Raw genomic sequence first — 15,346 nt, 5'->3', positions numbered from 1 at the left:
TTAGGGGATAAGCTGAATGCGGATGGAGGATGTTTGAGCGCAGTTACGGCTAGAGTTCGTGTGGGATGGATGAAATTTAGGGAACTGGGTGGGGTATTGTGTGGAAAGAAATGGTCAGTGAAGATGAAAGGGAGGGTATATAAAGCATGTGTGAGAGCAGCGATGATATATGGTGGTGAAACTTGGGTGTTGAGGAGAGAGGAGGAAAGTGTACTGCAGAGGGCTGAAAGAGCTATGGTGAGGATGATGTGTGGGGTTAAAGTGAAGGATAGGAGGAGTAGTACAGAGCTGATGTCAATGATGGGACTGAATGAGGACATTGTGACATTGATAAGGAGATCGAGATTGCGGTGGTATGGACATGTGTTGAGAAGGGATGAAAGGGTCGGGATTAGGCGAGCGTTGGAGTTCGAGGTTGAGGGAGTGGTAGGAAGGGGTCGTCCGCGATTGGGATGGAGAGAGCAGGTGGAGAAGGACAGGGTGAAAGCGGGGTTGCGTGATACTGAGGCGAGTGACAGATGTGGATGGAGTCGAGGGGTATTTCGGTTTCATTATAGGTAGCCAAGCGGCAACCCCCGATCTCGGGGAAAATGCCGTCTAAACGTGTGTGTGTGTATTTATGTCAAATCTGGATGAAAAAATATATTATTACATTATTCATCCTGTGCATAAACTATCAACAATTGCTGTACCACTTTACAAATACCTGTCTTTCGTGCATTCAAAGATGCGTAGTAGATAGACAAAATTATGTCTTTTATACCACCTCAGCACTCATATAGTGCACAACCAGACAGCAGTGGAGAATGTAGTCATTCAGATCAGCGGTCTCCATAAAAAAGGTATATTTGACCCTAAATCTAATTTACTGGCAGAGTTTAAAACAGCCGCTACTCCATTTTCTAATTCTGACAATAATGATACAAGACATGAACTAGATAAATATTTGATACTACACGTAACTGACTGTGTTGCATTGCAATTCTAGGTAGAAAATGACTTCAATAATAATTTTCCAGCTGTTTGCAAGAAAGTTTGTAGCTATTTCAGCATGTGAAAGTTTTTTCAATCTGTGGAGTAACAATGAAATAATCGCAGGGCTAGACTAAATCCAGAAACATCGGAAACACTGACGTTGTTGAATGACAACATGCAGCCATGATTAGTTTATCAGCTCGCTGTGCCGAACATTAAGAATTTCTAACAAGATAGCAGTTATTGCTCACTGTTGCATTTATGGTTAAGCTCTGTAATCTATCTCCTGTGAATTGATGGCAGTCACCAGAACAAAGACGGAGCTGGGTGATAGATGTATGCAGGTCGCTTTGCCAAAAATTCTGACTACAATGCATTTTTGAATATTCATCTTCTTCCCTAATTAATGCTATGTTAATTATTTTATTTTGTTTCTCATCTAAGTTAATAAAACTCTGCTATTAACACAATATTTATTATTTTTAACGCATTATGAAGTGGACCGAATCAGCGAGTAATTAATAAATTAATTATAAGTTATATACAACACTGAATGAATAAGTTCCATACAGAACTTACCGCAATTTAATAGTAGCATAACTAAAAAAACGCAACCTGTTTCTTTTCTACCAGCTTGTTGAGCATGACGATGCATGAAGACTGCTTCTCCCAACACATCAACCAGAAGTGACTGAAAGTTATTGCTAGTGGACCCTGATTGAAAAATTATTTTAAAGATTTTATCCAATTCTATCAAAATATCGTCATTGTCATGTTCAATTATATTATTATTATATATATATATTTATATGTGTATTGATTTATGTATATATATATATATATATATATATATATATATATATATATATATATATATATATGTATATATAATTTATATGTATAATATTTTACATGTGCATGGAAGTATTAATTTCGTCTATTAAAAATCTTTAATTTATCTTAGTACAGTGGTTGTCTTGTTTCGAAAAGTTGTCAAATAGTTGCTTTTGGTTTCAGGATAATTGCTTAATTTAATTTTGTTTAATTTAAATTGTAAAAGTAGTTATTTCGTTATTTTGTTGCAAATTTGAGTTAATTTTTTAATCACGTGGTGTTTGTTTGGTCGACTTAGGAGATACGTTTTGTTTTTCATAAAACAATGGATACACGTGAAAAATGTACTAAATGTACAAAGTCTGCGAAAGATAGTTTATGTTTGCAATGTTGCCAATGTGAATCTATTTATCATTCAACTTATACGGCAATACCGGATAATGTCGTTACTTTTATACGTACAAGCAGCAATGTTAAATGGTTTTGTGACATATGCATCAAGACTACACCAAATGTCAAGTTGTTGTCCAAAGCAAATGAATTGTCAAAGAAAATTGATAAATTGTATGACTTGAACATTGCAATAAAGTCAGATATGGAAATTATAAAAACTGCCATTAATTCAAGCGAGGCCATGTTAAATAAACTTGGTGGTTTGGAGTCAGATTTGAATGACAAGATGCAGTCATTAAAACATAATATAAAGTCAACTTTTGCTTTGGTTGTTAGTCAAGAAGTCAAAAAGAACGTTGACGTTCTTAATGCCGAAGTTAAAAATGTGCACAAAACTTTGATTGAAGCATCCGATGTGAAAGATAGAGAAACAAATATAATGTTATTTCGACTGCCGGAAGATGTCAACGATAAAGAGCGAGTTTTCAAAATTTTGAACCATTTAACGGATGACGCCATGTCTGATAAAAAATTGTGAGATTGGGTAAAAAAACTGATGGCACGTCGAGACCTTTGCTTATCAAGTTGGACAATATCGCTGTTAAAAATCAAATTATAAAAAGCACTTTTAAATTAAGTTCTCTGGTTGATCAATTTGGTCGAATTGGCATTAGTCATGACTTGACTAAAGAACAGAGAGGTGAATTGAAAATTTTGCAAGATGATGCTAAGATGCAGGAAGCTGCTAATAAAGATTTTTTATTCAAGGTTCGCGGTTCTCCGGGAAGATGGAAGATTGTAAGATTCCCGGTGAGAAAAAAGTAAATTTTGATGGATTGGGTTGTGGCCGGGCTGCTTTTAGGAGTGTGATGGGTGGTGGTAGTGGTGGTGAAGGTCTTGGTTTTGATATATCTGCTGGTTCTAATGGGGTTAAATTAAATCTGGGTCTATTAAATATAAGGTCGATTTCTACAAAGTTTAATGTTGTTTATGATTTGATCTACGATGGATTGGATATTTTCGTTGTAACCGAAACTTGGCATGGGTCTTCAGATAATCCATCCATTGCACTATCAATGCCTCCTGGTTATCGTTTTGTGGATTGTGTGAGAAATTATGATCCTTTGCATGGTGGATTAATAATCTTTTTCCGTAACTGTTTGAGATGCAAAAAAATTGATTTACCTGCAGTTGTCACATTTGAGGTTTTAGCGGTCAAATTTACAACCAACAACCGGGAATTTATATTGCTCGCTATTTATAGACCGGGTTCTGCTCAATTATCTACATTATTTTTTAACGAGCTGATATTGGTGCTGGAAAATGTAACAGTATTAAGTTCTCGTATTATTTTGACAGGTGATTTCAACGTTCACATTGAAAGGACTAACGATCCACATGCCTTTAGGCTAATTGATGTTTTTGAAAATTTTCAGTTTCAAAATCATGTAAAAGAACCTACGCACATACATGGTGGTACATTGGATTTAATAGTCACTTCAGTCGATCTTCCTGTCCAAGACTGTATAGTATATCCAAGTGGAATCCACTCTGATCATGGTTTCATTAAAATTGCACTGTCAATGACTCGAAATTGTACGTCAAGAATAAAAAAAGTAGTCAAATTATGGAATCGTTTGAATGAGGATGAATTTATTAAACTTGTTCTCGACTCTCCAATATCAAAACCATGTTCAACAGAAAATATTGATGAAGAACTGCAGTTGTTTACCAGTAAAATAAATTGTGTGATCAATAGAGTTGTACCAATCCATATGGTAGTCACCAATCGTGTTAATTTGGCACCGTGGTTTGATGATGAGTGCAGGTTTTGTAAACGTGCTTGTAGAAGGAAAGAACGAATTTTTAAAAATAGTTTGCAACAAGTTCATCGTGAGGAATGGAGATGTGCTTTGAAAAATAAATCAAAACTTTTTTCAGAGAAACGTCACAAATATTGGACTAGGATTGTTGAGGAAAACAAGACAAAACCTAAAAATCTCTAGAAAGTTTTGAATAAAATTCTCTGCAGAGATCATAATGACAATCATTCTTCTAGTATGCATGAACTTACGCCAGATCGATTTATGTCCTTCTTCAACGACAAACTGAGTAAGGTGATAGACAGCATCGAAATCAAAGTTCGGTCTAACTCGTCTGATTGCAGATCAAATGTCAAAAATTTGTTCGCAACATTTTCAGATGTTTCTGAGAAAGATATAATTAACATAGTAAAAAATTCACCAACTCACATACTCAAAAAGTTTATTAATCTATTTTCGCCATTTTTGACATGCCTTGTCAATATGTGTTTAAATCAAAGTAAATTTCCCTCTGCTTGCAAACATGCTATAATAACTCCACTAATAAAAAACCACTATCTTGATGAGAATAATGTTGAAAACTATAGACCGATATCCAATCTGTCTTTCATATCTAAAATAATTGAACGTGTGGTTGTTAAACAGATACTCACTCACCTAGAGAATAATCATTTAATGTCGATTTATCAATCAGGTTTCAGGCAATACCATTCAACTGAAACGGCTCTATTAAAGGTTCTGTCTGATGTCTATGGGGCTATCGATCAACAGAAGACGTCTATGATGGTGTTTCTCGATATGTCATCCGCATTCGATTGTGTAAATCACAAAATACTGTTAGAGAGATTGTGTGTTACTTTTGGATTTTCTGGTGCTGTGTTAAGGTGGTTTGAATCGTATTTGGTTGGTAGAACTCAGCAAGTATCATTTGGTGGTAAAGTGTCCGAGGTCAAAATAGTTTTGTCTGGTGTGCCCCAAGGCTCGGTTCTGGGTCCTGTCATGTTTCTTCTGTATACATCTGAGGTATTCAAAGTGGTTGAATTATTTGGTTTCTCATATCATGCATTTGCGGATGACATACAAATCATTGTTACCAGTAAGCCTGGTACTTTCCAGGCCGAATTGGACAGATTGGTTGAATGTTTATCAAAGGTTGATTTGTGGATGCAAAACAATGCTCTCAAACTGAATCAGAGTAAAACGAAATTTTTGCCGGTAGGTACGTGGAAACAGCTTATGAAGCTAGAAACTGATTCAATCATTATCAAAAACAGTGTCATCCCGTTTTGCCAAAAAGCTACTAGTCTGAGATTTATTCTAGATTCCAATCTGTCAATGAAAGATCACATTAGAATGCTTTCCGTTGAATGCATGTACCAAATAAGAAAGCTCAATCAAATACGTAGATCTCTTGACACTACGTTGCAGACTCTGGTTCATGCCTTCGTGCACTCACGAATTGATTATTGTAATAGCCTGTTTTACGAATTACCTGATAAACATTTAGCATTTAGCTGTATTACAGTCATTGCAGAATCGTGCTGCAAAGGTTGTTGTCGGCGGTTTAAAATATGATCACGTATCACCAATACTGAAACAAATGCACTGGCTAACCGTAAAAAAAAGAATAATCTTCAAAATATCAACTCTAGTCTACAAGTCAATAAATCGTCTTGCACCACCTTATTTGTCGGAAATGTTTGCAAAGAAGTTGGCACCTCCTTCTGGAACGCATCTGAGGTCTCATGATCTGAACCTGCTGCTAGTCCCAGTTTCGTGTCTTCATATGGGGTCTCGTAACATCGCCGTCTTGGGACCGTCTGTTTGGAACAATTTGCCTGCCTTTCTAAGAGATCCGGAGTTGAACCTCCCTGATTTTAAAAGAAAACTGAAAACTTACTTATTTTCGTTGTAATTCATCGAACTGACTTGTTTTAGTTATAACTGAGTGATTTATATAGTTTATTGTGCGATGTTAGATTAAGGAAATAATGAAGACTGTGTTTTTTTTCTTAAAATTTTTTTTTTGTTGAAATGCACTGATAACTCTTTATTTGTGTTGATTATGCCATGATATTTTTTTGATAGCGCTTTTGAGATCCTTTGAATTAGCGCTTTATTAAATTTTTCATTAATAATTATTATTATTATTATTAGAGAATTTGTAATGGGCTTTTATGAACAGATAGCGTTGAACAGAAATGTCTGCAGAAATTGCATGTATAACAGGTTATTGACTTGAGACACAGTAGGTGACTGTTTCAAATCGTCGGACTGGTGACAAAAAATCATGTATATAATACACTGAAGATCCCAACTAAATCTTAAAACAGTCAATGAAACGGTGTCACATTTTCTTCTAACAAAACAAAGTTAATAAACATTCTGACTTGTTATCTTCCAATCTACAAAAATCCAGTAAACTGAATTTACCATAACTTTATTGGGACCAAATTATTCATAACACCGCAGCTTCATGTATTCTGAATCTCTAAATTTCAAACGTGTATGAATTAATTTTACAAATTTAAACAGTTGTTAAACAATTAATTAGTTATTATTATTATTATGCAACGCTGACCAAAGCACATCATAAATCCCAATTAGTTACAATTAACTGTTAATTGTCTTCTGGTATAAAAGCTTAGACTTCCATTCAGCTCAATCAATCTTCGTTTTGCGTCCAGAGACCCACTTCTCCCGAGGTAGGAAGTTGTTTTCTTTGCCATCAACTTTTTTGCGCCAAATTAGGCAATCAGTTGTATCCATTTCATTTAAATTTTTTGGACGGTCTTTGGGACGTGTGCCAGGTACTTCAACATCTGCAAGAGAAGTTATGGCACTGTTTCCACTTCGTTTGACATGACCAAACCACCGCAGACGGTGTTGCTGGCATTCGTCCTTTATATCATCTAAACCAGCACGACGCAGGATTTCGGTAGATTTGATGTGGTCCTTCAGACTAATTCGTTGCATCCATCGGAGCATTTTCATGTCGGTTCGTTGAAGTTGTTGTTCCAGTTTGGTTGTCATTGGCCATGTTTCTGCACCATATAACAACATCGGACGTATCACAGATTTATAAAGTCTTGATCGTAGTGGTAGTTGGGATGTCACGCCGCATCAATATAGAGGTAAGCAGGTAAGGAGATGCCATTTATTCCAGGCTGCACGTATGCGTGCTCGAACGGCAGCTTTAGCTGTTCCAGTACAATCCAGAACATCCCCTAGATATTGAAACGATGTGACTTTCTTTACCTTGATGGCTTCAAAAACAGTGCTATTTCGAATTTGTTGTTGTGGATTGATGCAAGCAGGACAAACAAAATTGGACACTTTAGATAAAGTACCAATTATTTTTGAACAACGTTTGGGACACCACTGGTTACACTGCTGACCTTTGATTGAATTGTTACCTAAACCAGCTTACACCAGCTTTACAAACTGGACAGGGCCATCGTCCAGTATTTGTGGATTGGATGTGTTAACCAGTGTTCATTGCTTTGGTTTTGATGATATTGACTTGGAATCCATGATCGGCGAGTCTGGTGTTCCAATCTTTAAACATCTGTGCTGCATTCTGCTCAGACGTGGCTGTTAAAACGATATCATCAGCATATATTAGATTCCAAATGTCACCAGTGCGTATCGGTGTTGTGATTTCTTCCATCACAGTTATAAATAACAGTGGACTGAAAATCGAGCCTTGGTGAACTCCAACGCCGATGTCAAATGCATCTGTGTTTCCAACCGTTGTGCTGACGAGAGTCTTAGTATTCGTAGTTGTCGACGTAGACTCCACCTGATTGCTTCACGGGGAACTCGATCAAATGCTTTTTCAAGGTCTACAAAAATGTGTGATAGTTGTTGATGCTTTGCAAGGTATTTCTCTTGCAGTTGCAGGATGTGAATTGCATCAATTGTTGACTTCCATTCAGTTCATACAGAGGAAACAACTAAGAAGTACGTCACAAAAGCCTTTCACCTCAGACAGGCTCATGCAAAGAGCCTGTCTGAGGTGAAAGTTGAACCATCTGGATCAACTTTCAAAAGTTGATCCAAATGGATCAACTTTTGAAAGTCATTGTAATTGTAACCATGTGGTCAATTTATGCGCAATACACAATTATTATTCCAGATGGATCAACTTTTGAAAGTCATTGTAATTGTAACCATTTCTAAGCTAAAATAAATATAAATAAACCATAATATTTAGATAAAGAAATAATTCTACTCCAGTCATTTTCTCAGTAGATTAATCTTAATTTTTGTTACAGCTGTTTATGTTTCATACACTTGAATGTCCCAAAAAAATATCAGAAATTGCCAATCTTGGTCCTCAAATTTTAAACTAGATCAGACTAGTGTAGATTTCGTATACGAAAACTAGCTAAACGAAAAAAATTTTTGGTAAATACTAAAACGAAAAAAATAAAATAAACGAAAATAAAATAGAAACGAAAAAATTTAATTCAAATAAAATTTATTATAGACTTTTTAAAATTTTAATGAAATTTAGGATTTGCTGTCTTTGTTTCAATTTCATTGTCCAATATTTAATTTCCGTCTTCTTTTTTGAATCGTTTGTTGGCCACGTTGCGTAATTGTAAATTTATCTAAGTTGATTTGTTGTTGCAATAACTGGTTTGCAATTCATGATTTAACTTAAGAATGAGTAACCTTTCAGGCCGTCGAAAAAAGTCCAGTATGGGATTATTTTAAATAACAATTAAACAGTATTACGTGCTTGTGTTTATGCAATGAAGGGAATTGCAAAAAAATAATTAAAGGAAAAAATCCAACAAGCTTAAAGACACATAAGGAAAGAAACCATTCTAAAGAGTATCAAAAATTTTTAACAACTTCAGAATGTGAGATGACTCAGAATTTACATATGACAATATTTACATATGACATTTATATCATATAAGATGGTCTTGAAAGAAAATGGTATCATAAATTTTTAACTCTCAAAAAGATTAGAGCTCCCAATTTTAAGTAAGGTAGCATTAGATTTAATGATTTAATTTCTGTTCTATTCTTTCAAGCGTATGTCAAAAGAACATTTTTGCTATGTGAAATCCTTTTATCTGAAAGAAGAATTCAATTAGATAAAAGTTTGGAAAAAAATACTCATGAAATTAAAAATTATTTGATAGATGAACTTAAAGCTTTGTATTTATTTGTCTAAAATTGTTGTTCTACATATTATATACATTTTTTTCTTGAATATTGTATATATGTTAGTCAAAAAAAGGTGAAATTTTATGTTGACATTAATAACAATTAAAACACTATTTAAAAAACTTAAACATTTGAAACGAAATAATTATTAAAACTAAAAAAAACTTGGAAACTAAAACGATTTAAAAAAATTTATAAAACTAACTAAAACTAGAAACTAAAAAATTCTACAACGAAATCTACGCTAGACCAGACATCCTAAGCATTCCACCCACAAACTCTTTTCTTCAGATGCCAACAATTCAGCGTGTCATTTTCTCTCATATTTAAGAAACATCAACTCCTACTACTACACAATAAAAACGAACTGAACACATGTGAACCTCAATCCACATACACAGGCAGGTCTCTCTTGCATTTGAGTCCAATCACTGAAACCGAGAGCAGAGTGTCCTACCATTATTTCATCTCACAGACATTTAATATCAATAATTGTTGAAGATTAAGATTAATGAACGATTTCATAATAAATCTTGTAGTAGCAACAGGTAATGATTAATAATAGAAACCAGTCCAAAAAATATTGTTAAACAATTTAGCAAACATTTTATCAAAAAAATCATATTTACTAAAATGTCAGCTGATGATATTGTGATAGAAAAATAATAATAGTTATCAAGAAGGTTTAATACTTGAGTTAATATGTATGATCTTTGGGCTTCAGGGACATCAACTCGACTTGCATTGATGTAATCGATGTTGTTGTATTCTAACCTTATGCGACTGTGATCAACTGATTGTTGTTGTTTGTGTTGCTGTTTAGTGTTGGTTGCCATGAGTCATTTATTTAGAGCGAGATTAAATGTTTTTGATGAACAATTATGAAAAAGTACCATACCATAAAAATAGTACCAAATATTACTCATCACGCCACAAATACAAACCAATACAAATGTACAATGCATCACACACATCATCTCACAGACACAATTTTTTAAATGATGGGACTGAAAATAAATATATACGGATCATCAGTAAATTAAATAAAAAATAGATCTCAATCACAGCCTATCCCTTCACAGCATAATAACAATTAGAACACAACAGATAATAATGCAGTATAGACAATGCTTTTGAAACTAACAAGGGCTTATATCCTTGTAGCGATTTCTTGATCTAAATTCAGTTCTTCGGGCATCTGAATGACTTAGCTCATACCTCTCTTGTGCTTCCTGGCATATTTGCTGTTAAGAAAAAAAGCATGAGAACCTAAGTCTTAAATTATAAGAACATGTTTTGAAACATTTAAAAATTAAAATAAGACCTGTATTTAAAAATATTAATAATTATAACTTGAGAAAACAATGTAATCATTATTGTTAAATTAATTTTGAAAAAAAATGAATTAAAAAAATTAACCAAATAACAGCATCTAATTGAATAACTAAGTATCAAAATGTTTATTATTATGGATTGAATGAATGCACATGCACATCAACCCACAAATATTTGTGTACAAAATATAAATTTTTAACCATGTTTGTTTACCATGTTTAAGAGATTGCAAAGAAATAATATTGTACTATTATTTATTATAAAACTCAAAATATTTTAACTTATCTATTATAAAATTTAAATAAAATTAAATTTAAATAAAATTAATTTAAATACAGAGTTTCAATTTCCTGCAATAAACAAATGATGAAATGATCAATATGGCAATATGCATGGTAAATAATAGAGCCCCAAGCGGACAACCTCAATACGGTTTAATGCATCATTGGTTGCAGGTAAAAAATTCTTAAAACTCTGTGGTATTTGCAGATTTTGTCTGTGCGGTTTACCAGTGAAGCAGATTCAAGTGCGTTATTTAGAAAAACTTGCCCGCAAAATTAAATTTATAATTTTCAAAATTTTAAGAATAAAAAAATTTTGTCTTTCATTATTAATTGAAAAAAAAGTGTTTGTGTGTCCCAAGGGATCCGTGTTAATTAAACCAAGCAAGAAGCTTCTACTAATTACTTAAGCAAATTTGAAAAAAGAAAGTTAAGACAATGTATATACATGCATACACACCTACAACATACATATATATGTTGATACGCGTGCATATTTGTATTATACAAAATGAATGTGTGAAGTTTAACTATTTATCATACTTAACACAGGTGTTATTATCACCATACATACACATACACATGTATGATACACACATACGTATGTATACAACATACAAATATATGTACTGTACATATATATATATATATATATATAATATATGCACATATATATATATATATATAACTTGAGTATAACACAACATAACATTTTTTAAATTAATAAATAACTTCTTGGTGTTTTCTCTTCATTGTTGATTTTGTGTTGGTTGTTCTGGTCGATGTTATTTTTATTATATTATTATATTAGAAAGTTATTAAATTAAGAGATATCTTTGCAACAGATTATATGTTGTAAAAAAATTGCCTTCTTGTGTTGCTATTTTCTAAACATGAGATTTTGGTTGTCTTGTAAAGGATGCGGTGCAAATGCAGATTATGAGGGGTGCGGATGCAGGCAAATGCGGACATGAACTTTGCTAATGCGGGCAGTTGCGGTTTAGAAAAATCTTCGCTTGGGGGTCTAGTAAATAAATTAATAATTGCTAACATTTATAATTGTAATTGAAGCTTAAATATAAAATTATAAATTGCAGCCAAAATAGAATGAAAAAAGTGTCAAATAAAACAATAAATGAATAAAGAAGCCGCACAGCAACCGAACAACACAACGATATACATTGTACACGGTTGACCAGCTGTCATATTTCTCGAACAGGTACAATTCCAATTCCGGATCCATGCTTGTCTTGTCGGCAGACAAAGAAGTTCATAAGCAGCCTCGATGAAAATTTCAAAAGATAATTAAAAAAAGATTTTAAACAAACGAAAAATGATGTATCACGTATTTTTCGTCACGTAAGTTATCCAACCGGATCGCTAAGCAACTGAGTTTCAATCTACACTGTTAAAATTTAAAAAAAGTCGATGAAGTTGGTGACGTTAATTTCATGAACAAATTTCTGACATTCAGATAATGATGCAGCTTGACTATGGAGTACCCATTGAATTATACAAATAGAAAATGAAATGGCGCGTTTGATTTGAACGCTGACCTAGAATCATTTACGTCATTTAGCTATATTTTTACTCTTAAACCATCTGTAGGGCCTCTCTCAAAATATCCAGCATTATATACAAAAACGAATTTAAACATCTTTGACGGGGAGAGCCAAGAAACTAACAAAATTTGGAGAGTATGATTATAATAAGGTTGGTGGCGACCTTTTTTTGTTTTGAATGAAGTAGGTACTGTTTAACTGGATAAAAACACTACAAAATATGCACTGTAAAATTATTTACTCTTTAGCAATTCTATTTTACACATTACAACTACAACTACCTCTGCGATCTTCGACGACAACAACAACTACTACTAATGCTGCTGCTACTACTGCTATTACTACTATTTGCAACATGAACGGGAATATTGTTGCCACTTCTATAGCTACTAGTTATGAAACGAATAGTACTACTATAAGGAATAATAATGATGATAATAATAATTATTATTATAATAATAATAACAATTATAATAATAATAATATAATTACTTCTACCCCAACTGATACTTCTGCTATTACGCAACGTCGTAAATTTAAGAAGCCCTCGAAAAAAATTCAAGTCAACAACGCCGATGTTAATGTCACTGAGAAGAATGACAACAATGAAAACAACAACAACAACAACAATAATAATAATTACGTTGATGATGATAATAATGTGTTCTCTTCTGCTGCCGATGGTAGTGTATTGAAAGCCAGCAAGAAGCTGAAGAGGCTGCAACAGAAGATGCACAGCAGACTTGAAGCTACAAGCAGCGCCGACACAAGCAGCCCGCAGCAGAGACCGACGGCGCATCCTCGTAGCGCGTCTCGCAACCAATCGGCGATGACGTCACGACATCACGTGACCGGCGTCAACTTGGCGACTGTGGAAGTTGATGATGGGGAGGAGGAGGAGGAGGAGGGAGGAGATGACGACCTATGCGAGATCTTGACAAGATGCCAGAGCAGAAGGTTGAACGACCAGCGGTCATCGTATCTCGGAATGGAAAAGGGATACACCTCACATTGTCTTTTACGTTTAGCGTGATGGCGGCACGTTTTCTCGGTGGTTTTTTAGTTTGGGTGGATTCTTGTTTTCTGCTTCTGAACAAGTGAGTTCTCTTCTTTTTTACTATGACTATTTTTTTCTATATCTTTCAACATCTTTTCCTTAACTTGAAAATATTATTATGTCTTATTCTCGAGACTTTCTCTTAAGCCTTTCTAACACTCCTTTGTCTCCGACGAGAGTAGTTCGGCGGCGAATTTTTTACTTTAATCTTAGGTCTAATAATAACAATAAAAATAATAAATCTAACTCTAACAAAAAAATAAATATAGTTAGTAACCATAATTATATTAATAATAATAATGTTATTAGCAAGTATAATAAGAATAATAATAATTTTATTAAATCCTACTCTAATCCTAATGTAATTAATACTAATGATAAGAATAATAATTCTAATTCTATTAGTTTAAATAATATAACTAGATTTAAAAATACCAATATTCAACCTACCTCTACATTTTCACTGTTTAATATTAACATAAGATCAATTAATAAAAAATCGCTCTATATCCATCAAATAATCTCTTCCTCCTTACCTGATTTTTTTACTCTTACTGAAACTTGGCACGAGGACTCTAACTCTCCCTCTCTTATTCTTGCTACTCCTGATGGTTACAGCTTCCTTGAACTCTCTAGACCTCCAAAAAATCTTCTATCATCTTCTCATTCTTCTTATGGAGGTATCTGTCTGTTTTATAAATCTCTATTTACTGCTTCCATTAATACTTCCTTTCACTTTTCTTCTTTTGAATGTCTTGCTGTATCTCTTAAGTCTTCTTCTCTATCTTTCTATATTGCTGTAATCTATCGCCCTCCTTCTTCTTCTCTCACTTTATTTTTAGATGAATTCTACTCACTCGCTGAATCTCTCTACTCTTTTTCTATTCCTTTCTACATCTCTGGTGATTTTAACTTGCACTTCAATAATTTATCATGTTCTTACACTTGTAGGTTTAATGATATTTTGTCTCTTTTTAACTTAACTCAATATTGTTCTTTTCCTACCCATACTTCTGGTAACACTATTGATTTTATTATAGCTTCATCTTTTTCTAAGCCTATTAATATCTCTGCTAGCTCTGTTCATTACTCTGATCACCTTCTTATTGAATCTGTTTTTTCATTAGATTTTCTTCCTTCAAATTCATCTATGTCTATTTCTAAAAGATGCTGGTCTTCTCTTAATAAAGATATTTTTCTTCAATCTCTTACTGAACTTATTTTTGATACTACCTTATTTTCTGATGTTGATGATTTTGTCTGTGCTTTTAATATCTACATTACTTCTATTCTTGATAAGCTTATTCCTCTTAAATCTTTTACTTATAGGCTCTATTCTCGTAAGGCTCCTTGGTTTGATTATGCTTGTGTAGTAGCCAAGAAAAGTGTTAGAAGACTGGAGAAAGCCTATAGGTTAAATCCATCTAACTCTCTTTATTCTATCTATGAATCTGAATTGATTAATTATAAATATCTACTATTCTCTAAACACTCTACTTTTCTTAGAAATTCTATAACATCTGTTTCAACATCTAAAAATAGGTGGTCTGTTCTATCTAAACTTCTACATAAAAAATCTTCTCACTCATCTTTCTCTGCTCAACAGTTTCATGACTTTTTTGTAAATAAAATTACTTCTTTAAGAACATCTAATTCTAATTTTCCTTCTCATAACTTTACTAAACTTACTACTGAATCTTTCTCTGTATTTACTCCAATAAATCTTTTAGAACTAACTAAAATTATTAATTCTATGTCGTCTACAACCTGTTCTCTAGATCTACTTCCTTCTAATTTACTTAAAGAATTCTCTTCAATATTTTATCCAATCATTCTCAAATTAGTTAATTTATCTCTTTCCACCTCTAAATTTCCTACTTCTTATAAGAATTCTATTGTTAT

General features: G+C 33.3%; 2 protein-coding genes across 2 annotated transcripts in view; one reads left to right on the top strand and one right to left on the bottom strand.

Annotated features, from left to right (window-relative positions):
* HELRODRAFT_119705 (hypothetical protein) overlaps window positions 1–10,456 on the bottom strand; it is a gene marked incomplete at both ends in the record, with an annotated part of 29,306 nt that extends 18,850 nt beyond the window's left edge. Inside the window, 3 exons of the mRNA XM_009033458.1 lie at window positions 1,591–1,689; window positions 9,902–10,002; window positions 10,354–10,456. Coding sequence (XP_009031706.1) covers window positions 1,591–1,689; window positions 9,902–10,002; window positions 10,354–10,456 — 303 coding nt within the window. The remainder of the gene's footprint in view (window positions 1–1,590; window positions 1,690–9,901; window positions 10,003–10,353) is intronic.
* A 2,286-nt stretch (window positions 10,457–12,742) lies between these two features.
* Window positions 12,743–13,420, top strand: HELRODRAFT_182731 (hypothetical protein; the record flags this gene model as incomplete). Its single annotated transcript, XM_009033457.1, has 1 exon — window positions 12,743–13,420. One exon carries the CDS (start codon window positions 12,743–12,745, stop codon window positions 13,418–13,420), a length of 678 nt encoding a protein of 225 aa, XP_009031705.1.
* Window positions 13,421–15,346: the final 1,926 nt, after the last annotated feature.

This window comes from Helobdella robusta (assembly GCF_000326865.2).
Source record: "Helobdella robusta unplaced genomic scaffold HELROscaffold_91, whole genome shotgun sequence".
In the NCBI taxonomy this organism is placed as follows: Eukaryota; Metazoa; Annelida; class Clitellata; order Rhynchobdellida; family Glossiphoniidae; genus Helobdella; species Helobdella robusta.
Note: the sequence above shows the minus strand (reverse complement) of the source record. Positions and strands in the feature narration are given on the sequence as shown.